Source organism: Pelodiscus sinensis, chromosome 22 (assembly GCF_049634645.1).
Source record: "Pelodiscus sinensis isolate JC-2024 chromosome 22, ASM4963464v1, whole genome shotgun sequence".
In the NCBI taxonomy this organism is placed as follows: domain Eukaryota; kingdom Metazoa; phylum Chordata; order Testudines; family Trionychidae; genus Pelodiscus; species Pelodiscus sinensis.
In genome coordinates this window covers 1346783-1370470 of record NC_134732.1, presented here as the reverse complement: position 1 = coordinate 1370470, position 23688 = coordinate 1346783, and the positions used below count along the sequence as shown (strand labels likewise).

General features: G+C 51.3%; 2 protein-coding genes across 3 annotated transcripts; one reads left to right on the top strand and one right to left on the bottom strand.

Moving 5' to 3' along the window:
• Positions 1-1953: 1953 nt before the first annotated feature.
• Positions 1954-17808, bottom strand: PRPF4 (pre-mRNA splicing tri-snRNP complex factor PRPF4). Of its 2 annotated transcripts, none has more exons than XM_075905222.1 (14): positions 17677-17808; positions 14759-14936; positions 13708-13894; positions 13412-13499; positions 10072-10151; positions 9695-9788; positions 8001-8095; positions 6651-6709; positions 5834-5957; positions 4587-4676; positions 2891-3013; positions 2667-2774; positions 2459-2577; positions 1954-2232 (listed from the first exon to the last, which is right to left on the bottom strand). In XM_075905222.1, exons 1-14 carry the CDS (start codon positions 17761-17763, stop codon positions 2039-2041), a joined length of 1626 nt encoding a protein of 541 aa, XP_075761337.1. In that variant the 5' UTR covers positions 17764-17808; the 3' UTR covers positions 1954-2038. The 2 variants fall into 2 exon arrangements, with proteins under 2 accessions (XP_075761337.1, XP_006117421.2); XM_006117359.4 differs by lacking the exon at positions 17677-17808 and adding an exon at positions 17211-17479.
• A 104-nt stretch (positions 17809-17912) lies between these two features.
• On the top strand, positions 17913-20494 carry CDC26 (cell division cycle 26). The gene is made up of 2 exons (XM_075905230.1): positions 17913-18057; positions 20042-20494. The coding sequence occupies exons 1-2, from the start codon at positions 17977-17979 to the stop codon at positions 20216-20218; spliced, it is 258 nt and encodes an 85-aa protein (XP_075761345.1). The 5' UTR covers positions 17913-17976; the 3' UTR covers positions 20219-20494.
• Positions 20495-23688: the final 3194 nt, after the last annotated feature.

The window sequence follows — 23688 nt, the reverse complement described above, 5'->3', positions numbered from 1 at the left end:
GTGTCATGGGGCAGACAATGCAGCTTCCTTTTGGCTGAGCCCATTGGTGGCTCAAGCCCCCCTCACAGCAGGCCCTTGCTGTGGGTGAGAGAAAGGGGCACGTACAGCGACGACCTGACTTGTGGCTTCTCTTAGGCTGTCTACACATGCAGCTTCCTGCGCGAGAAATATGCAAATGAGGCTAAACGGAATATCGCCAAGCCTCATTTGCATACCTAATGAGCCAAGAGGCTCTTGTGCCAGAAGGAGCTGTCTACACCGCCCTTTGTGTAAGAAAACCCCTTTTGCGCAATGCCGTTACTCCTGAAAATAATCGGTGTGGTGGCATGGCGCAAGAGGGTTTTTCTTACGCAAAGGGCAGTGTAGACAGCTCCTTCTGGCGCAAGAGCGTCTTTTGCAAAAATGGTGGCTCATTAGGTATGCAAATGAGGCTCAGCAATATTCCATACCACCTCATTTGCATATTTCTCACGCAAGAAGCTGCAAGCGTAGACATAGCCTTAGGCTGTGTCTACACTGGGCCACTTATTCCGGAAAAGCAGCCGCTTTTCCGGAATAACTTGCCAGCTGTCTACACTGGCCACTTGCTTTTCCAGAAAAGCAGTGACAATCTACTGTAAAATTGTCCGTGTTTTTCCAGAAAAACTATGCTGCTTCCATTCAGGCAAAAGTCCTTTTCCGGAAAAACTGTTCCGGAACAGGGCCGGTGTAGACAGCACAGTAGTCTTTTCCGCAAAAAAGCCCCGATTGCGAAAATGACGATCCAGAAAAGCGCGTCTACATTGGCCAAGGGGCTGCTGTCGGCCTGTCGACCACAGGGACCAGGCTCCCCGACTGCAGGCCAAATGGCGGCTGCTTAGCAGAGCTCGAGCTGGCTGGAGGTGGCGTCCCCAGGGCAGGTCTCGCTGTACAGGGCTGGGACCATGGCAGGGTCTGTTCGCGGTTCACATACCAAGTCCATGCAGCTACATGCAGTGATTGGCCAGAGGAACGGGGGATGGTGCTGCTTCCACCTTTCAAGAGAGCTGCAAAAGGGGGCCAGCTGCTTTGCACTGCATGGCTGGAGCCCTCCCAGCTCCCGCACAGGGAAGGGTGCAACTGAACAAACAACTCTGCATCACCTGCAAGCACAATCGCTGCTGCTCTGGGAGGGGGGGCTGGCCGGCGGCGCACACCGACGTGGGTGGTCACGTGTGTTGCAGGCCCCTCCCTGGTACAGCTCCAGCACCACACAAGTGAGCTGAGCCAGGTCACAGCAGAGCCAGCACTGCTTTCTTGGAAACAGGCACCAGCAGAACCTGCTGGGGAGATCTGAGAGAGTGAATGGCCCCTACCAGTGTGTGGCTGGAGCCTTAACCTTACAGTGAAACCAACTAGCCTCAGAGCTGTGTCCTCTCTACGCACTGGCCCACCCGAGACCAGTCCACGTGATCTGAAAGCGTGTTTGAAAGCGTGATCTGAAGTAGCAGAGAGGGCAGGGCACCTAGGGCAGTTCAACCCTGACTTTGCATGAGGAACAGACCCCCCCACCCCCAGCAGCAGCTGCCCAAGGGGGCCTGGACTTCCCCACTCTGCAGCGCTAAGAGAACCAACGTGCCACATTTCAGTGAGTGCAGCAGCTGGCTCTATGCCAAAAGCACGACGGGGAAGGCTCCTAGACACTGATCTGGAAGTGATGCCCAGCGATGGGCTTTCCAGCGCCGTGCACCACGGGGCGGCGGGGGTGTTCACAAGGCCTGTAAGCAAGTGCGCGGCCCGTGGGAGAGGAGGGGCGCAGAGGGCTCACCCCAGGATCCTGCCCAGGGCAGAGGCATACGAAGCAAATCGCACACGGTAAAGTCGCAGCATCACTCCTGGAGCTCAGCTCAGCTCAGCGCCCAGCCCAGGGGTGCACTAGCGCTGCCTGCACCTCGACGCCAGCCAGCATCTCCCGCCACCACTTCCAGCTGGTGCAACAGTGGATTTTCATGTTTAATATAAAAATGCAGAAACAGCCCAGTCTGTGATACTCCCCGTCCCAGGCACTGGCAGCTCGGAGCTACTCCGCCATCCACAGCTTGAAGGTCCTGTCATATGAGCATGTCGCTATTAGCTGCCCATCGCAGGAGATGTCCAGTCCCATTACTTTTCCCTCGTGCCCAGCCAGCGTCTTCAGAGGGGACCAGCCTGGGTGAGTCCAGATCTTGGCTGTGTTGTCATAAGCGCCGGTGAGCAGGAAGTTGCCGTGTGAGGCTGCAGAGGAGGGGAGAGGTGAGGTTCAAGAGCAGGAACAGCAGCAGATGGTTGATTCCGGACAGGAGGCAGCGGAGTTTGGGGATTTCTGGCTGTTAACAGCACAGACTGTTCCGCCAGCCCAGGGAACGGGGCGGAGGGGTGGGGGAGGGGGGAGAGAAGAAATGTGTGTGTGTGTGGGGAGGGGGGCACTAAGCAAACCACAGTGCGGGGGGGAGACACTTACGTTCAAACTTCACTCCAGTCACCAGGTTCTGGTGGGCAGGGATGGTGTAGACACACCTCCTCTGGCGGAGGTCCCACACCTTGCACGTGTTGTCCCCGCTGCCCGTGGCTATGTGGTATCTGCCGTGGGGAGAGGGAAGGGCACACGGGTCTCAGCTGCAGCTCATGCTCCCTGAGCCCCAGTGGCCCCACGCCAGCTCCTGCCTTACCCATTGGGGGAGAAGTTGATCCCGTAGATCTCCTTCAGGTGGCCCTCCAGGAACATGATGCAGCGCCCGGTGCGCAGATCCCACACCCTGCCAAAGGCATCCATGCCCCTGGGGAAAGAAAGCTCAGCAGCCACACCTTAACCACCCCAGAGCAGTCACCAGCCCAGACGCAAGGGGCCCTCACGCTGAGTGAGGAACTCAGTAACGCTCAGTGTCGGCCTTACCCAGTCCCAGCAAGAGAGCCATCACTGTGGAAGGCGATGTCGTAGACCCCCTTGCTGTGCCCCTCCTGATGGAGAATCTCCTCTTGAGCTTGCAGGTCCCACAAGCGCCAGGAGTGATCGTAGCTGCAGATACAAAGCATGTGCCTAGCTCAAGGGATTTTTCAGACTTCTAGCCTTGGCCCAGACTGCAATGCCAGTGGGTGCGCAGACACTGCTAGAAACACACGGATAATAACTGCTTCATCCGCACATCACTGCTGGTCAGCCCAGAACTTCATCTGCTGCACAGCGTGGGACAACTAGGAACGCAGCTCGTGTCCGGGACGACACTGACCAGTCCTGTGTCATTTGCACTGTCCCTGCCCTGTGATGGGAAGAGGAGGCTTCCTCATGCCACACAACAAGGGCATCCAGCCAGCAACCAAAGGGAGCATAGATGCTGCCAAGAAAAGAAGCATTTCACCCTCTGAGTGGCAGACCAAGCAGTGCCCTGTGCTGTATAAATGCAATAGCACATACGTGCCCGTGTTAGTGCCACTGGGCCACGTCAGCCTCAGAGCAGCGCAAAGCCAAATATTCACTGGCATTTGCCCACGCTATCAGACGCTCTCCTGCAGTGCACCGTGCGCGCATCTCACACTGCTGGCACCGTTTCTGGCAGGGGGCTGTAAGAGGCAAGCGATGGCACCAGACTGAAAATCTGTTTCTCCAGGTAAGTCTCAGTGGCAGGCTGCCAATTTGCACCAATTTGCTTCCAAGGGGAATGGACTGGCAGACTTCTGAAGAGCACGTGAGCTGTGGCCCCCAGGCAGAAATTGCCTCACAGGGTGCTGGAAGAGGCAGTACATTCAAACACCCGTGCACAGTTGGAGGGGAGGGTGTATATTATAACCAGGGCTTGACAAACGGTGGCAAACTCTGCTCGCCAGCCCTGCACTGCGCATGACCCACATTGCGCATGCACGTGCTGCCGCTGAACAGGGCGACCGGCTGAAATCTACTCGCCACAGGTGAGTAGATTCAGTGATTTGTCGAGCCCTGATTATAACCTGCCAGTTACAGACACAAGACTACAGCAGGGATCAGACTGTGGAGAGCCCCTGAAACTGCTATTTCACAGAGATTCCACCAAGCAGCAGGGTCTGGAGCCAGCATTTCAGACACATTCTGATAGTAGGTTCAGTGCTGGAGTCTAGGGTAGATCAGGCCTTCTGCCCCGAAGGATAGCTGGGTCTTAATGGCTCAATGGGATCTGCTCCAGAATCACCCCCCCCCCCCAGCCCGTTAGCAGCAGAACATCCATTCCTACACTTATCTGTTCAGCTTACCAATGACCAAACTCAGTGTTCTCCATGGGCACTGGCAAGCAACGAGCTAATGGCAGGGCCTGACAACAGGGTCTGGGAGCCCGCACATCCCCAAGGGCAGGCAATGGTCAGTGTTTCCACAGAGAGAACCGTTACTCTGACAGCTTGTACTTTACACTCACCAGGAGCCCACCAGGGTCTCACTGGAAGGAAAGAGAAAGGTCTGTCAGGGACCTGCTTGGCTGGTCGATCTGAGGTGAGATGTGCCCCCTTCCCTTGGCAATCAGCTTGCCAACTGCACTCAGCAGACAGCCAGCACCTCCCATTTGTCCATCTAACGTAAGAGCTCAAGCGTAGCACCCTGCGCACAGTGAATCAATGCCACATACCAGGTGGTCCCAAGGAACCTCCCCGAGGGATGCCACATCACTCGTGACACTCTCATGGTGTGGCCTTCGATATCTGCCACCGGCTCGTCGCTGTAAGAAAGAAACCAAGCCTGTCACTCGTGCTCGCCTCGCCTGCACTACGGTAGCCACCAGGGTCACGGCAACATGGCTGCCCGTAATACACAGCCCTGACAGGAAAGCTGGGGCTGCCAGCTCCTGCCTCTCGCTCACACGGATAAAACTCTTCCCTAGCGAACAACTTGTAAGAACAGGGACGTGTGCCCAGGGTTAGGCGCGCCCAAGGGAAGGGTCACCCATGAGAGAATTAATTAGAACGTGAGATGCTCCTAATGTTTTCAGATGCTCTGTAATTAAAATAGCAGCAGCAACATAAACAACACTGCTAAGTGACTGAGCTCTCTGGGGCAGAGACTAGCTCCTGCCTGTAACTGTACAGCACCCGGCACACTGTGCTGGGTCAAGCTAGCTACTAGGGGCCACAGTCGTTGGTCAGGAATGGACTGCGTGCAGTTCTGCCACAATCACACTCATCAGCCCAGCAGCTGCTAAGACTCGAAAGAGTGTCAGAAAGAAAAGCACCCATCCAACCAGGCCAATTAACGAGATAACCGTCTCCATGCCCAACCCTCCCCTGGCGCCAGTGCATTGCTACTATGCCAGAGGCAATTAAAAATCATCCCTTAGAGCTAAGAGGAAGGAGCTGAGGCCTCAAAGCCACCTGCCCCTTGCAGAGACATTGCCAGGCTCTGCTTTTAACACAAGCCAGGGGACTGCTAACGCCATGCAAGAATTTCAGCTACTGCTCTGGCCTCAGCAAATGACTCTCTGGTAGCAAGGTGCTACACTCGGTCCATCCCTCTCTGGGTACTGGTGCTACCTGAGCGCTCAGGGAATGTGAAAAGTTAACTCCTTAGCACCTGGGGGGAGGAACATTCTCCTAGGAGGCAGCTACAGTGAAATACTTAACTCCCACTGCAGGGGTTTAGGCCCTCAGCAGCACTTAGAGTAAGGTCTAATCATCCAGGACTGGGCCCCACTGTCAAGCAGCAAGTTATCTCACAGAGCTGATCCACGACATGTAAACGAGACCAACGGGGTGGAGAGACAGCAGCACAGGAATCACTCAGACCCAGCTGTCAGGCAGGACAGGACATGTTTGCAGAAAGGCACTACGTGCCCAGTAAAGCAAAATCAACAAGACTGCCACTGTCCAGTGTCATTCTGACCTTTCTAGGCTCCACAGTTTGACAGAGCCATCAGCTGCACAAGAGGCCAGGTTGACGTCCTTCTTGTCCAGGGAGATGGTAGCTTGGGGATGGAAGACTATTGCTCCTACGTTGGTGTTGTGCCCTGGGTGGGAGTGGGGAGGAGAGAGAAGGTGAAAAGACGCATGTTCTGGCTGAGCATAGAATCACAGAACTAGAAGGGACCTTGAGAGGTCATCAAGTCCAGCCCCCAGCACCATCTAGACGATCATCCCTGACAGGTGTTTGCTAATCTGCTCTAAAAAAATCTCCAATGCTGGAGATTCCACAACCTCCCTAGGCAATTTATTCCAGTGCATCACCACCCTGACAGGACCTAAACCTCCCTTGCTGCAATATAAGCCCCTTGCTTCTTGTGCTATCCTCAGAGGTTAAGGAGAACAATTTTTCTCCCTCCTCCTTGTAACACCCTTTTAGGTACTTGAAAGCTGTTATGCCCCCTCTCAATCTTCTCTTTTCCAGATAAAACAAAGCCAGTTCTTTCAATCTTTTTTCATAGGTCATTTTTGTTGCTCTTCTCTGGACCCTCCAATTTGTCCACATCTTTGCTGAAACATGGAGCCCAGAACTGGCAGCAAGTGGGGGGGGGGGGGGGGGGGGAGGAGGGGGGGGGGAGGGAATGCAAGTAGTCAACTAGATTAACTGAAAAGCCTAGTCTTAGCGGTTAGCCGACTAGTTGTCTACTCGCTTACATCCCTAGGTAACGGTGCTATTCTTAGAACACTGCTCAGAGGACCATGGGCACTTAAAGAGCTCACTTCAGCAAAAGTGCTTCTACCTCGCAAAGTATGAGCAAGATTGCAGTCAGGCACAGACCACAGCTTGCACAGGCCACTCCTGTTGGACACAAGAAACACGGTTAGAGTCACACAGTCACAGCATAGGAGAGTCGAAACTCCAAGAGCACAGCTCAAAAATCAACTGAGAGAGCAGCGTGTGGAGTTACTGCAGTGACTAAAATACGGGTAAATGCTGATGCTAGGCTGTCCGCTGACCAGGAGACGTCTCCTCCCTTCAGCAGGGATTGTAGGTGAAAGGCTCCACCACTAGGAGAGGTGTAAGTTGTGGCTGCTCTGCAGTGCCTCTCAGTCAATGCCGGAGAGACACCTCCAACACAGAATTGGAATATGCCAATTCAGAGAGGCAGAGACACAGAGAGACAGAGACAGAGAGAGTGTGAGTGTGAGTGTGAGCGCATGCGTGTAAACAGCAGGCTCAGGTCCTCCTTGTGGTGCAGTCACTAGAGCATATGATCCCACAAACCACATACTGAAGGTCTGGACAGAGGAGTGAGGGAATGAAATGAAGTTGCTGGGAATGCTTTGTGACCTGGCTATAAGGCAAACAGATGCTTCAAACCCTTGCTAAGAACTAGTATGGGGTGAAGGCAGGCTCCAGAAAAGCAGGCATAAACCTTACTGAGCTCTCCAATCCCTACTCCTGAGGAAATGTTGCACCACTGTGCAAGCACAGAATTAAAGTCCTCTGCAGACTTTTTCTCCCCAGCAGAATAACTGATTCTGAAGCGGTGTCGAAGGAAGCTGAGAGAGGGGTCACGCACCCACTGGGGCTGATATGGGGCCAGAAGAGAAGGCAACGAACTCACCGGCTGGATCAGCCACCCACAGGGAGGGAGGGAGCAGAGGCTACCTTCCACACAGTGCCTTGCCTGCAGGTCCAGGTGAGAAGGCACAAGCTATGTGGGAGATGGACAGAGGAGGGCATGTGGGGTTGCTGGGGGCAGTCACACACAATGGGGAGCTGGCGGAGAAGGCAGACTGGGCCAGGGCACAGGTGTTAGTGGGGTGACATTGAGCCAGGGGCTAAGTGGGAATGGGAGTACAGGGTCACAGGGGACAGAAGGAGAGGTGCAGACACTCCTTGGGACGGGGGAGCTATGCCTAGATGAACTGGGCATGGTGGTGCAAGGACACATGGAGACAGTGTGATTATATTGTGTTATTTTGACAAATAAAATAAGCAGAACATGGCAGAATTTTAAAACGTTGTGTGCAGAATTTTTAACTTTTTTGATACAGAATTCCCCTGGGAGTAAGTCCTCCAAGACTCTGCCACATCCTTTTCACTCCCACCCTCATCCCCTAAAGTATCGTAAAAGGAAACTGACCAGCAGGCTGTAGCCAGGAGTTTGGAATTGGGACTGAAATGGCAGTAAGATATTGGGCGGTCGTCTCCAATCTGACTGCAGAAATTATTCAAGGACTGCAAAGACACAAAGACAACTCCGACTTACAACAGCATGAACCAGCGCCAGCCTCCCTTTCCTGAGGAGGCCATTCAAGTGACACTCCCAAGCTTCACCAAGTCACTCTGCACAGAGGGGAACTGCCCCAGCTCCATGCTACGGAGCTATTCTGCCATAAGGGCAGGTCCACGTTACAAAACTAAGTCAACAAGTTAAATAGCTGTACAGTCACTGAAATAATTCGAAGGGCAGTTCACATCCACCAGGGCCGTACGTCCTCCGAAGCACTTCCACCAAGGCACTGTGCGGCACTGACACCTACGAGCCCTGCGCTGGGTGGGACTGACAGCCAACAGGGGATGTAAGCAAGGCAGGGTCCACATGGACACTGCATCGCCCTAACTACAGTGACCTAAGCGCTGTGCCTCTCATGGAGGTGGAGTCATTAAAAGTAGTTGGCAGTGGGAGCTACATTTTAGTACAAACGCTGAGATCATTGTAAGCCGCCTTATGTTGGCCTAACACTGAAGTGTAGACGAGGCCCATCTACTGAGAGCTAGTCCTGTGTAATGGCACTCCTTGGCTCCCAGCTTGCTTGGCCCTGCACTATGGGATACGTTTGCAGGTGCACTTCAAAGCGTTGGTTCTGACCCAGAGTCTCCTATGTGGTCTGGGCCCTTCTTTTCCTACATACCAGGTGCAACAACAGTTAATCTTGCAGGGCTGGTGGCAGCGTGTGCTCGGGAGAGGGTTCATCTATTTAGAGCTGCCCTCCTCTAGAGCTATTAGGTGCAGTATTACGGGCTTTAGGGCGCAGTGTGAGAGTCCTCTGTTCTGTCAAGCTCTGAATTGGCCGCTAGCTCCATTGTAACAGCAGGAAAGGGGGGTGGGGTTCACTGACTCAAACAATCGTTACTGTCTTGGTTTTTTCAATTGGTTTAAGGCTCCCAGGTACCAAGGAACAAGTGGGAGAACAAACATGATCCCTCTTCTCTGCTGAATGAGCCAGGGACAAGCCCAGAGAGGTTCTTTATCACAATCGTGTCTCCATCTCTTTACCCTGCAGGCAGAGGACTAATCTCAAGCCCTGCCCTGACTCACTGATGGGACAGGTTTAAGGCCCAGCCTGGGCCCACAGTAAGACAAGGGGCAGAGCGTGCCAGGCAAGACTTGGGCTACGTCTAGACTGCAAGCCTCTTTCGAAACAGAGCGTCTAGACTACAACCAGCGCTTTTGAAAAAGCAAGCCGCTTTTTCAAAAGAGAGCACCCAGGCAGTCTGGATGCTCTTTTTCGAAAAAGCAGAGTTTGCATTACATAGCGCCTTTTTCAAAAGAGCACTTTTGAAAAAAGGCGTTCTTCCTCGTAAAACGAGGTTTTCCACGGTCGAAAAAACTGCCACGTTCTTTCGATTTACTTTCGAAAGAATGCAGCAGCAGTCTAGATGCAGGGGAAGTTTTTCGAAAAAAGGCCACTTTTCTCAAAAAAACCCTGTAGTCTAGACACACCCTTGGAGAATAACAAGCAGCAGGGAAGTCACTCTAGGACCTGGGAGCTTTGCTCTCATAAGTGATCAGCAAGAGATGGCTCTATGATCAGAGATAATACCACCCCTTACCCTGAGGGATTTGTGCAGTTCTTGCTTCTGGGATGTCCTGGTCGCCTCTGGAATCTCTTTGTACAGACGGGCTTCTTCCAGCCTCTTCGTTGCCCTGTGGCATGAGCAAAAGTAAAGCAATTACACCCCATTGTCTGGCAAAGGCCCTGTGCTTTCCTTCCTAACCCCCAAGCTGGGTGATTGCCAGTGCTAGGCATTAAGAGTACAACCCGAGTCCCTTATGGTTGGCTCCAACCAGAGCTACAAGCCCCTGTTCTCTAGCTCCCAGCTTTGCCCACCACAGAACAATCCCCATTAGCTTTGTTTAACAAGTCTGCAGCTCCTTGTAACGGCTCACGTCTGCTCCCTCTGTTTCAATTTGTAACCTGGTTCCTTACCTGGGGAGTGAATAGTTGGCGATCCACAATCTAGCCGTTTTCAGGCTGTTGGGCCCTTCATGGTACCACGTTTGCTGATACTAAAACACAAACCCAGAAGAAGTTTGAGTGATATCATTAGTCTACTGACTGCCCTACAATGCATCCATCCCCATAGTACCCGAATGCTGCTGTAGCATCTGCTGGTAACTCTGGGCTAAGAGTGGGATGCAGCTATTTTCAGGGGTTTACAGTGTGGCTATACTATCCATAGAAAAAGGTTTAAGGCAAATGTGTCAGGTGTGTCTCATGGACCAGATTTGGCTTGTCTGATATGATTACCCAGCACACAGCCCATGTTCAGTTTGTACAGTCTTAGCTTTAAATTTAACCACTGCATTGCTGATTAGTTTAGCAGAAGACAGGGGAAGAAGGAAGTTCAGGGTGTGGAAAGTGAGAGTTACTACATGGAAGGAAAGCTAGAGAGAAGAACAAAGGGAAAAAATGAAGAGGGAGAGAAAGGAGGGTAGAGAAGGGCAACAACAGTGGTGCAGTGGCTCCCAGACAGTGGGACAAGGAGATACTGGCCCCCTAAAAGACTCCCCTGAAAATAGCTGCATCCCACTCTCAGCCCAGAGTTACTAGCAGATGCTGCAGCGGCATTCTGGTACCATTGGGATCTATTATCCTAGTGAGGTAAATAGAAAGGAGCATAAACGCTGCCAAATTAAGTGCACAAATGTAATAAGAAAAGCCCAAAAGGAGTTTGAAGAACAACTAGCCAAAAACTCAAAAGGTAACAAAATGTTTTTTAAGGAAGCCTGCTAAATAACCAGTGGGGCCCCTGGACGATCGAGCATTTAAAGACGATAACGTCATTGCAGAGAAACTAAATGAATTCTTTGCTTCAGTCTTCACGGCTGAGGATGTTAGAGATTCCCAAACCTGACTCATCCTTTGTAGGTGACAAATCTGAGGACTTGTCACAGACTGAAGTGTCATTAGAGAAGATTTTGGAATGAATTGATAAACTTAACAGTAACAAGTCACTGGGACTGGATGGCATTTACCCAAGAGTTCTGAAAAAACTCAAATGTGAAATTGCGGAACTATTAACTATGGTGTGTAACCTATCCTTTTCATCAGCTTCTGTACCCAGTGACTGGAAGATACCTAATGTAACACCAATACTTAAAAAGGGCTCTAGAAGCGATCCCAGCAATTACAGACCAGTAAGTCTAACTTCAATACCGGGCAAATTAGTTGAAACAATAGTAAAGAATAAAATTGTCAGACACATAGAAGAACATAATTTGTTGGGCAAAGTCAACATGGTTTCTGTAAAGGGAAATCATGTCTTATTAATCTATTAGAGTTCTCTGAAGGGGTCAACAAACATGTGGACAAGGGGGAGCCAAGTAGATATAGTGTACTTAGATTTTCAGAAAGCCTTTGACAAGGTCCCTCACCAAAGGCTCTTATGTAAATTAAGTTGTCATGGGATAAGAGGGAAGATCCTTTCATGGACTGAGAACTGGTTAAAAGACAGGAAACAAAGGGTAGGAATAAATGGTAAATTTTCAGAATGGAGAGGGGGTAACTAGTGGTGTTCCCCAAGGGTCAGTCTTAGGACCCATCCTATTCAACTTATTCATAAATGATCTGGAGAAAGGGGTAAACAGTGAGGTGGCAAAGTTTGCAGATGATACTAAACTGCTCAAGATAGTTAAGACCAAAGCAGACTGTGAAGAACTTCAAAAAGATCTCACCAAACTAAGTGACTGGGCAACAAAATGGCAAATGAAATTTAATGTGGATAAATGTAAAGTAATGCACACTGGAAAATATAACCCCATCTATAAATATAATATGATGGGGGCTAATTTAGCTATAACTAATCAGGAAAGAGATCTTGGAGTCATCGTGGATAGTTCTCTGAAGACATCCATGCAGTGGGCAGCGGCAGTCAAAAAAGCAAACAGGATGTTAGGAATCATTAAAAAAGGGATAGAGAATAAGACGGAGACTATCTTATTTCCCTTATATAAATCCATGGTACACCCATATCAGGAATACTGTGTACAGATGTGGTCTCCTCATCTCAAAAAAGATACACTGACATTAGAAAAGGTTCAGAGAAGGGCAACTAAAATGATGAGGGGTTTGGAACCGGTCCCATGTGAAGAGAGATTAAAGAGACTGGGACTTTTCAGTTTAGAAAAGAGGCGACTAAGGGGGGATATGATAGAGGTCTCTAAAATCATGAGTGGTGTGGAGAAAGTGAATAAGGAAAAGTTATTTACTTTTTCCCATAATATAAGAACTAGGGGCCACCAAATGAAACTAATGGGCAACAGGTTAAAAACAAAGAAAAGGAAGTTCTTCTTCACACAGCGCATAGTCAATCTGTGGAACTCCTTGCCTGAGGAAGTTGTGAAGGCTAGGCCTATTACAGGGTTTAAAAGAGAACTAGATACATTCATGGAGGTTAAGTCCATAAATGGCTATTAGCCAGGCTGGGTGAGGAATGGTGTCCCCAGCCTCTGTTTGTCAGAGGGTGAAGATGGATGGCAGGAGAGAGATGGCTGGATCGTTATGTGTTTGATTCATTCCCTCTGGGACACCTGGCATTGGCCACTGTCAGCAGACAGGTACTGGGCTGGATGGACCTTTGGTCTGACCCAGTGTGGCCGTTCTTATGTACTTAATGTAGATATAACCAAAAGGGTTTCGCGTGCGTGCGTGTTTTAGAGTGCCTCTGTCTGTGAGTCCATTTGTTCAAGAACTCATCCTAAACAGCAAGAGGTAGGACCCCCACATTTGGTAGGCAGCTTCTGCTTATCCTAACTTAAAGCAAGATCATGGTTTGGCTGTGCCAGGAAAACGGGATATCCCAGGGAGCAGCTGCTGGCTGCCCCCACCTCCTGTCCTTACTCTTGCGCCCCCCACACCTCTCAAAATCCCCTGCCTTGAGCCCCTCCTCACACCCAACCCTGACTCCTGCACTTTCCCAACCCCTAATCCTGACTTCTGCACCTTCCAGCCCCTTGTCCTGAGCCTCCCACATCCTCAAGCCCCTGCTCTGACTCCAGCACCCTCCCCTCCCCTAGCCCCCTACCCTGAAGGACCCAAGCAATGCCACGTACATCTTCTAGTAGGTCATGAAAGTGGAAGCAGCAGGCTTTTTCAATTGGGGAGCAAAGGCAGGAAGGGATGATGTGTGCAGTGAATTCACAGCATCAGGCCCTCCATTGAAACAAGAGGCTTGGTAATAACCCAGGCTGCCAAATGAGGATTCTGTCAAGCAAGCTCTTCTTCTCTGCATTAAAAGACAGCAGACACCAAGACTGGGAGATTTTACCTCGTCTTTAGATTTCTTTGATTTGTCATCATCTTTCCTGGTCTTTTTTAATGCATCTGTGCCAACCACTGAGAGAATATTTCTCAACCTGTAATGAGATACATCAAAAGTTAACAATCACATAATCCTGACCAGGAGAGATTGTCAGTTTTTTCTATTGTCTTCTCTCCTCAACTCCTCCCCCAGCCCCATGAAGACTCACTGGACAATACTTGCTGCACTCAGCACCTCAAGGAATTTGACAGAAGATTTGAGTGGGATGGGGAATCAGCCACTCAAAGAGCTAGGCACAGCACCTTTCTCTGCGTTCTGCAGGCCCCTCTCCAAAGAGCGTGATGGGCTCTCCAAGAGCTCGTAGGCACGCCTTGACTTCAGAGTCATCGGTGGAAACATTGATCTGCCTGGCACGCTTCCTGCGCTCAAATTCAGCCAAAACTTCTGCCTGACGCTCACTTATGTGGTCTTCAAGATCAAAGACCTCACCTGCGCCAGAAACAGAGCCATGAGAATAGAGCAACAACAAATGTAATTAGAGCAGCAAGAGTTTAGCCAACTCTAGCCACTAACAGCTATCTGCAATTTAAAAACTATCCTCTCAACTGTTTCAGGCCAGGACATTCGAGCCACCAATGGCCATCTTCCCCCAGACACCCTGCTCAAAACGTAGGCTGTCAGGACTTGTAGACTCTGCAGCCCCAGCCTCTGTATTATAGTACAGCAGCTGGTTCAGCGCAGCACTCAGGCTTCTGGCAACTTGCCAGCAAGCCACAGGGCCTACAAATTCTGTTTGATTTCTGTGGATTTTTAAAAAGTTCATTCATTCTTCTCCAGCAATGGGGCCATGATCAGGACCAAAGACGGAATCGTGGAATTCCCTCTCCTCTATGTACTTGTTGGCACGGATTTCACAGCCCCTACATGCCTTTCAGCTGGGCAGAGTTTGTGCATCTACTGCTTTGGCCATTATTCAAACTTAATCAAAGATTCATCTTCTTTCTAAACAGCTCTAAGTCTCACACTTTTTCAGACAGCTGAGTCAGAGGATGGTACACAGATGATTACCCCTCTCACCCTACATCAGTTGGACTTGGTATACAGCAGGGTGAGGGGGAAAACCTGGCAACTGCCCCCCAACACAGACACAGACAAAATCAGGAGGCTTCCAATTAGGAGCAGCTTGATTCTCCTAAATGCCACTGCAGTTAGCTCTGCTCTGCAGCCCTAGAGCCAGGGAGAGCAGTCTTCCACATTAATGCTTTGATTCCATGAGTCTGTTTGTGTTCTTGTTAATGTGGATGTCACAGGGCCCTAAACAAGAAGAGAGTGTAACGCAGAGCGCACACTTACCACTGGTTATGTTAATATTGCCTGCCTCAATTGCAGCTCTCACTCTCTCTCTCCCCAGCAGTCCTGACTCTCCTTTGGCAAGACGCTCCCTCTCCTTCTCCTCCAAACTGCCATAGAAGATATGGGATCTCTTGGGTAGTGGAGCATCGCTGTCCTCCAACAGTTTGTTTTTTGTTCCCTGGAGAATGAAGGCAGGATTTCAAAAGACTCATTTGATATTTATTCAGATACAAAGCAGCAATTCAGCAATCTCCTCAGTTGCAGGAGACAGCATCCCCCAGTGAGAAATAGTTAACAAGGTCAGCCAGGCAAGAAGCCCTTACATTTTATATACAAGATTCATCTGGACAGCAAGACTATTCCTCACTGAAAATGTGTTAAAGTAGAATTAGAGGGCAGCAAGCCAAGGATGTTTTTAAAAATTGGACTTGTGATCTTTTCTGCTTCTTTATGATGTTACCAAATATGCTCTCAGGCTTTCTTTAGCCTTTTGCTCCCCTGCTAGGTTCTTCCTTTGGGGCTACACTTCAAAGTTAATTGAGATTAAGGTAGGATGCTGATTAAATCTGTGTGAATGCTCTTATTCTGGAATACCAATGACGCCTTGCTCCTCCGGATTCAGTTAAAGCATTACACCACATGTAATGCTCCAGAATTTGAGCATGCGCACAGAGATGTTCCTAAATAAGTCCATGTGGAAACAAACCCTGAGAATGTAGTCTGCCCTTCCCTGGCTTTGCTGGGGGACTTCTGGGTAGTATAAGGTATTTTGAACCAAGGAATTTCATTATTCAAAACATTAGTTAGCCTTCAAATCTAAATAGCTTTTATCAAAAGTAAACAGAAGAAAAATTTTAAAAAGTAATCCTTTCTCAATTTAAAAGCTCAAGCATCTCTGATCTTATGTCATAATTATGACAGTACAATTGCATAATTTCACAAGTTCTCCATCAGGGAGCCTTCTAACTTAGATACATCCTTAATTTCTCATGTAAAAAAACAAGCAGAAAAAACAAACTTTAAAAATCCATCCTTTTTAATCATTCTTTATCCATTGGACTACAGGCAGTCCCCGAGTTACGCGGATCCGACTTATGTCGGATCCGCAGTTACGAACGGGGCTTTTCTCGCCCCGGAGGACAGGACACCCAGATGCGCCGCGGTCCGCCGCCCCCGTCCTTTGGGGCGAGAAAAGCTGCTCCCTGTCTCCCTGGTCTGCAGGGAGACGGGGAGCAAAGCCTTAGAGCACACCCGCAGCGGGACACTTGAGCTGTCCCCCTGCGGGCGTGCTCCGCGGCTTTGCTCCCCGTCTCCTGACCAGCAGACCAGGGAGATGGGGAGCAAAGCCTCGGAGCACGCCCGCAGTGGGACAGCCGCGGCGCGCCTGGACTGTCCCGCTGCTCGCGTGCTCTGCAGCTTTGCTCCGCGTCTCCCAAGTCAGCAGGCCAGGGAGATGGAGCAAAGCCGTGGAGGACTTGGGTGGTCCAGCCACCCCCGTCTTACTGGTCTGCTGGAGGGGTGGGGGAGGTGCAGCTAGTGCCCCCCCCCCAGCAGACCAGGCTTTTCTTGCCTACCCCTGGGGTAGAGCAGCTGGGGGCTGCCGGGTTGGTCCCGCAGCGCCGCTCCGGACCAACCCGGCAGCAGCCCAGCTGCTCTGCCCCAGGCGTCCTGATTCAGCTGCTGCTGGTCAGTTTCAGCAGCGGCTGAATCAGGATGCCTGGGGCAGAGCAGCTGGGGTGCTGCTGGGTTGCTCCAGTAGCGCTGAGGAGCCGCGCTACTGGAGCAACCCAGCAGCACCCCAGCTGCTCTGCCTCAGGCATCCCCAAGTCAGCCGCTGCTGAAACTGACCAGAGGCTGACTACAGGAAGCCCGAGGCAGAGTTGCTCTGCCCCAGGCTTCCTGGAATCAGCCGCTGATCAGTTTCAGCAGCAGCTGACTTGGGGACGCCTGGGTTTCTTAAGATGAATCTGTATGTAAGTCAGAACTGGCGTCCAGATTCAGCCGCGGTTTAAACTGATCAGTTTCAGCAGCGGCTGACGCCAGTTCCGACTTACATACAGATTCAACTTAAGAACAAACCTACAGTCCCTATCTTGTACGTAACCCGGGGACTGCCTGTAGTGCATAAAGAACACAAACCAATTTGCAGATCACGATTAAGGCAGACAATGTTTTCAATAGAGTCCAGCTACTATGTGTAACAAAATTACACTCCTTACAAATAATTAAGACCTTCAAAAACAAAGATCTCAGACTACTGGGAAATGTAACTATGAACATGAAGGATTCAGCAAATTCCTTCCCCTCTATTATCCACCTCACTGACACCCTGACTGCCTCACTTTACTCCCCAATTTTTCCAAAATACACACAAAAGTCAAATCAACTAGTTACCACATTATAACATTCTATTCCCTAAATAAAGAATCCATTTCCAATGATCTCATAATACCTCTGGCATAACTGCACATATACATGCTTTTTTGTTTCTGCAATGAGAGTGCCCTCAATGGTCCCAATTATTTGACATTTCCCCCAGTTGGCGTGTGGCTCTCAATCCTTTGGTGGAACAAAACTCAAGACGGTATTTGAAAAAGTTAGTCCTACAGATGGGTCTGAATGGACTGTGCCGGGCATGTGCCCAGGAGGGCTGCCAAGCAGCGCGTACCCAGAGGCCTGAAAGGGTCCCGAGTAGCCCTTGCGCTCAAGGCTCAAGTAACCCCCAGGCACTGGACATTCGGAGCGAGCCCTGGCAGGAAGCGGGCCGGGCGAGGTAAGCGCGGGGCTCGCAGAGCAGGCGGCGGCGGCTCCTTTTCTTAAGAGAGAAGCCGCCACAAAGGCCAGGGCCGCCCGGTGCGGAGGGGGCGGGGGGGGCTGCTGCGCGGCGGAAGCGGCAGAGGAGGCCGAGCGGGCCCTACCCGCGGGGAGGGAGCCGGGCCCGGCTGGGGAGAAGGCGCCGCCCGCCCCGGGGCGCCGCGCAGGGCGGGAGGCCGCGAGGAAGCCATGTCAGTCCGGAGGGGCGAGAGCCCCGGGCCAGGCGTCACTTCCGCTTCCGGGTCCCGGGGAGGAGCGGGACGCTTGTGCTTCCGGGGGCAGGCCGGCGTTCCGGAAGGTGCGCGGGGCCTGACGGGAGGGGCCGGCGCGGGGCGCGGGAGCTGATCGGCGCGCTCCCCCCCTCCGCCCTGGTCGCGCCTCGCTGACCCCTCCGCCCCCCCGCGATGCTGCGCCGGAAGCCCACGCGCCTGGAGCTGAAGCTGGACGACATCGAGGAGTTCGAGAGCACCCGGAAGGAGCTGGAGGTGAGCGCCCCCCCCGGCCCGGCTCGGCCCCCCCAGCTCCCCCGGCCCGGCCCCCCCCCCCCGCTCGGCTCGGCCCCCCCCGGCGCCCCCCCGGCTCCCTCCGCCCGGCCCCCCCCCCCCGGCTCCCCCGGCCCCCCGCCCCCCCCCCCGGCCCGGCCCCCTTGGCGAGGCCCCGCTCTCCCGCACGCGCAGGCGGCCCCGAGGGGCGGGGGGGAGCGGCCGTGATGTCCCTGCGGGGCGATCGCTGCGCGAGCTCCAGGCCGCTCTGCACCGGCGGGCGCTTTCGCACAAGCGCATCCCTGGCAGCTGGGCGCTCTTGCGCAGGGAGCTCCCATGGCCGTTTTAGCCACAGGGCTTCTGCCGTTGCCTGTGGACACCGGCCTCTTGCGCAAGAGGGCTCGTCCCTCGAGGGGACAGGAGTAACTCGTCCGGAAGAAGCTGTTTTCCGACGCTGTGCTGTGAATTTACCTGCACAAGAACACGTGCGCAGTGCAGACAGCAGACAAGGTTTTGCGCACGAACAGTTGTTCTTGCACAAGAAACTGCCCGTGTAGACAGAGCCCATCTGTATACATGCACCAACCGCAGGGGTGGGCAAAAGAGCCTCCGCGGGAAGACTCCTCCCAGTGCCAGGGGCATGGGTGCCTCCGGGCTCCCCCACCCCCAGGCCAATCATGGTCTGAGGGTGGGGAAGCCCAGAAACATCCTGGCCCTGCCCCTTCAGTTGGAAGCCCCGCCCCTTCTGGAGTAGCCTGAGGCCACTTACAAAATGTTTTAAGTAGCCCCTAGCAAAAAATAGTTGCTCATCCCTGACCTACAGCTATTGGGGTCAAACACAGTATTTACATTGGCAGATGTAATGGCATATACAAAAGCTATGAGGCAGGAGAATGACATTGTAGTTCTCTGCCTCCCAGACACATCTGGAAACAAGGACTGAACTGAGGTGCAACAAGTTGAGCCCAGGCTAGAAGGGTGACTTTCTTTGAGTAGTAATACTTGAAGTTTTAAGCTGCAGGCTACTGTAACTGACTTTCAAGAATCTTTGCAATCTGCCCAAGATAACATTTAGGGTGAGACAGTACTATTTGTAGCCTGTGTCTTTAGTGCATCGAGTCTGTATATTTTACTTGCTCAGTAATCTTTGTTCTGTGTGCTGTCCTTTACATTCACTCTAAAATCTACCCTTTCTAGTCAGTAAACTTGATTTTATTTCTTGTGAAACGCAGTTTGTGAAATTGGTAAGAGGCTCTGCATGCCACATTGAGAGAGGGTAGATCCTCTTGGGTTTGCATTCCAAGGAAGGTGGGTACCTGAGTGATGAGGCAAATTCCTTGAGTCTTCCCACTGCTGAGCTCAGTGTCTGTGTTTTTCTGCAACTGGATGTGGCCCTGTGTGTGGGCGCAGGCTGGAGGAGGTTTAAGAGTCTGACTCAGCAAGACAGGATTAAAGGGTGCCCAGGCTGGCAGAATAGGTTGGGGCTTATTAGTATCCTACTACATCAGGGGGCAACCTATCACACACCCAACCTTCCTTCCGTCCCCCCATTTTGAGTTAGTTTCTCTAAACATCCTGAGCAGTTGAATTTCCGTCACAGTGGAGTATAAGACTTGGCTTGACTAAGTCCTTTAACTTGTTGTGCCCCTGTGTGACGGTAGCATCAGCTCTGTGAATTGGTAGCCGTTTGTGTCTATGTAGGTAGGGAGGTGTCTGAATGCCGTGACTTGTGTATTAACTCTTACAGAACAATGTATTTCCCTCCTTATGGCTATGCAAAATGCCCAGGGAATTTATTCAGTCTGTAAGCAGGTTTCCTGGAATGAAATCAGCTTATCTACCATTTTTCCTGCCTTCACAGTTTTGAGGTCAGTGGTCAGAACTGAAATGGATGTCTCGACACTGCTAAGATCCCTTTGATGGAAGAGCTCTAGTTTTCCATTGTCCTTATTTTTAGTTGATTGCTTTTTTTTTTTTTTTTTGGCAGAGTCGTAAGAAGCAGCGTGAAGAGGTGGATGGAGTGGGAGCCAACGAGGAAGAAGGAGCTATTGGTCTGAGCAATGACCATAAGAGCCGAGAACAAATGATAAATGACCGGATCGGTTACAAACCTCAACCCAAACCCAGCAACCGTTCCTCCCAGTTCGGAAGCTTTGAATTCTAGAGTTTAGGGGGCCTGCTACTTTGTGGGCAGCTGAGCATTGGACTCTGAGGTTGCGTTCCAGACTGTTCTGGCAAAGATGTTCAAAGGCTGTTTGCATAGCTCTAGAGCTGGCTGGGACTGGCCCGGATTTGCCAACGAGTCTCGGGCTTCAATAAGGGAAAGTGTTTGCCTCTTTCAAAGACTAGTGGGTGTGTTTTAACTTGACTGATTACTGCATTTCCAGAGATCTCTCTGCCCAGCCACTTTGTTTTAAATAAATATTTTTTTTAAATGAGATACTCAACATATCAGAAAATGCACATGGGGCTCCTAAAGGCAAACAGAAAATTTTTAACAGCAGATTGGCCTCCTGCATGGGACAAAAACAGGAGTCAACCATGGCCACTGCCTCATGGGGATTGGCACAGAGGCAAAGCTCTGCCTCCCTAGAGCAGTCCTTTCAGTGTTCTTGAAAGCCCAGCTCCAAATGGTGCAGTGTAATGGACTGGGCATTGGTATGTGAAAGACTTGGTTTCTCCCCACACTAGGGAGAGGCAGGGCAAGCTTCCCTAGACTCTGCAAGTTGTCAAGTGCTTGGCTCCTGCGGGTGTGCTGCAAGGAGCCAGTGGCAATGGCTGGTGCATGCATTGCTAATTTACTAAGAAATGAGCTAGACTTCAACTCATTTCAGTCATCACACCATAGCTGCTTTCGTACTGCCGTGCTGAGGTGGAAGGCTCAGAACCCCTTCCCAATCCAATCTCGTTCTCCACGTACTGCAAACAGTGCAATAGCCTGGCTGGGAAGCATGACTTGCTGTGGGGGGTTTCTGATCGGGAAGTTTGACTTGGCCAATGGAAGCAGTAAATAATTAAATGGCAGAGGGACTAGCCTGTAGCTGATAGGAATTTTAAGAATGCTGCGGGGTGTTTGCGGTAGAGAGTGAAGGCCACCAATCATGGTGACTTAACTCAAGGTCACAAACAATATACCCCTACGTGGATTGGTTTCTGGCGGAGGCGGACCAGCAAAATACACAGTTTGAGATAAAATGAGCAACGCTAGGGTTAACTAGCTGCATGGCCAGCAGTTCTCTGAGGCCAGGTCTATGCTGGGGAGAAATGTAACGTAAGATCCACCACTCCGGCTACGTGAGAAGGTACATCAGCTCTAGCTGTGCTAAAGTCATATTTTCACAATGTCCCCACTGTAGGAGGTCAGCAGGAGAAACTTCTTCCCTGGCCTTTCCTTACTCCTCACACCCCCGTGGATTACCTGGGCCAACAGCGCACCCTCAGCATTTGATTGAGGGTCTCTGCAGCATCAGTCACTGGGTAAGTTAGGGTAAGTAAGGCCTGAGTGAGGTCATGGTCAGCTGAAGGGCTGGAATTCCGTCACTTATTTGGGGCCTAAAGGGAGAGAGCTGGGTTACACAAACTGAGTCTCGGCAGTGTACAAGACAGACTCCCCATGCCACTGGCAGAGCCTGGGGACAGGAAGGCAGGACATGGGTCCTCCTAACATCTGGTTTTCCAGCTCTAGCTTCCATATTCGTTGTCTTCCTCTGTTCAAAGTTGTTTTCCACCATTTTCTTCACCCACGGGCCACTTTTGTTCCAAGTAGCCCAAGTGAGAGAGCAACCCCCTGGGTCCTATACTGTGGCAGACCTTCCTGTTCTTAGTTCTGTCCTCCTGTTCCTAATGAGAAGTTACTGATCATGCAAAATTCCTCTCGGGCATCGTAGTTCACCTACTTAAACCAGCAGTAATTTATGGCTCTCCTGCCCAGGCTGGCTACAGAAAACATGGCGGTTGTGCTGACCGTTGTTCATTCACTTGAATTCTCACCCCGTGTAACAAACAAAGGGAGAACTACCCAGGCTGGTCCTGCAGCAGTGAGCTCCAGCACTACTGTCCCAAGAGCGCTGGAGGCTTTTTCCGTGTGCAGGTGCATGGGTACTGAAGTGCATTTCCTGCATTCTTGAAAGCCAGCAAGTCCAAGTGTGCTCGTCCTGGGGATGTGGGGTAGATGGACAGGGCTGGGGATAGGCCACATTAAGCAGTCTAGGTGCTGGTGCTCTAGCCACTTGGAGCCAGACAGTTACTCCTTGTGGAGACGGGTGGTGCTTGCTCAGTGCCAAGCTTCACCACATCCATGTTGGAGGTAAGTTCCAAGACACTTCCACCCCAGTAAAATGCAGTCTGCTTTATTTACTCATTACACACACACTGGAGGAGCGCTCTGCATTTCAAACAACTTGTTTCCAGAACAATGGACTTAAAAAAAACATTATGGACCCTGTGATTCAGCTGGCACTAACTAGAACTCAACAAAAAGGCACTACTCCATTGATGTCCTAAAGGCACTTAGATAAAAAAGCAACAAAAGGCAGTTTATTTGCACAGAATTCAGAGCCTAGAAGAAGAGAACCCTTGCAACTGATCCAAGGTCACAGTCAGAAAGCGCTGCCTGAAAACACCAGACTGGCAGAAAGACTATCACACTATCTTTAAACGTGTTCAATACATGTATCAGAACAATTAGCAGTCGGGGGGGGGGGGCTTTCTTCCACCAGGTCTGCCTCAGACACTCCTGCAATAGATTCCAGTCAGGAAAAGGGGGTGTTACCCAGAACTGATGCAGCATGTGGAGCTTGTAACCCAATGAGGGATGTGGCGCTGTTTATTTTAGAACCACTCCTTGGCTTGTCAGTTTCTATTAACCAGAGTCAAGCCTGGCTCTCTTGCCTGAAGGCTCATCCCAAGCTCACTTGAGATCATACTGGGCTGGCCGGGTCTCAAGGCTAAGGTATGGCCCTGGCCACTCTGAGCAAACCAGTGAAATACAATGACTGTAGGGAAGTTTCTGAAGCTTGCGAGAGATCAGGGTCTCATCCAGCCAAGAGAGGATGCTGCAGCCAGGGAAGGGTAGACAGGCACAGCTCGGGTTTTGAAGTGTACTCGTTACCAGTGCTCCCCTCTTTTCCCCCTAGCCTTGGTCTGACTAGCCCCAGAACTCGAGGCAGTGCCACCCCCCTCCCGTTTCCAAGCATGCTGGAGAAGAGGGAGAGTCACATCATGTTGAGGGAGCAACCTGAGGAGCTGGGCCCAGGGAGAGAGAGAATAAGGAGCAAGACCCCAGGAGCTGTAACCTCAGTGTCCTGGAACTCTTACAGTCTTAGGAAGCTCTGCACTCGCCTATCACAAGAGCCATCTTCTATGGCTGTTACTAGCAAGCCAGGCTGCCAATCTCTCTCCGAACAGCCAGCTGCCAGCATGTGGGAATGTAGAAACTCTTCTCAGAAGGACTCCTGGTTTATATGCTGCAGCCTACTTCTCACATCTCACCCTACTCTCTTCCACCAGCTCCACTCTTCCCCTTTCTCTGCTCCACTGATTTACAGGTCCACTAGACCCGGAAGCTGGGCTTAAGGTACCCAATTCCAGCTACTTAGAATCCATAGCTGCTGGAGTTAGCTTCCTTGAAGCCGA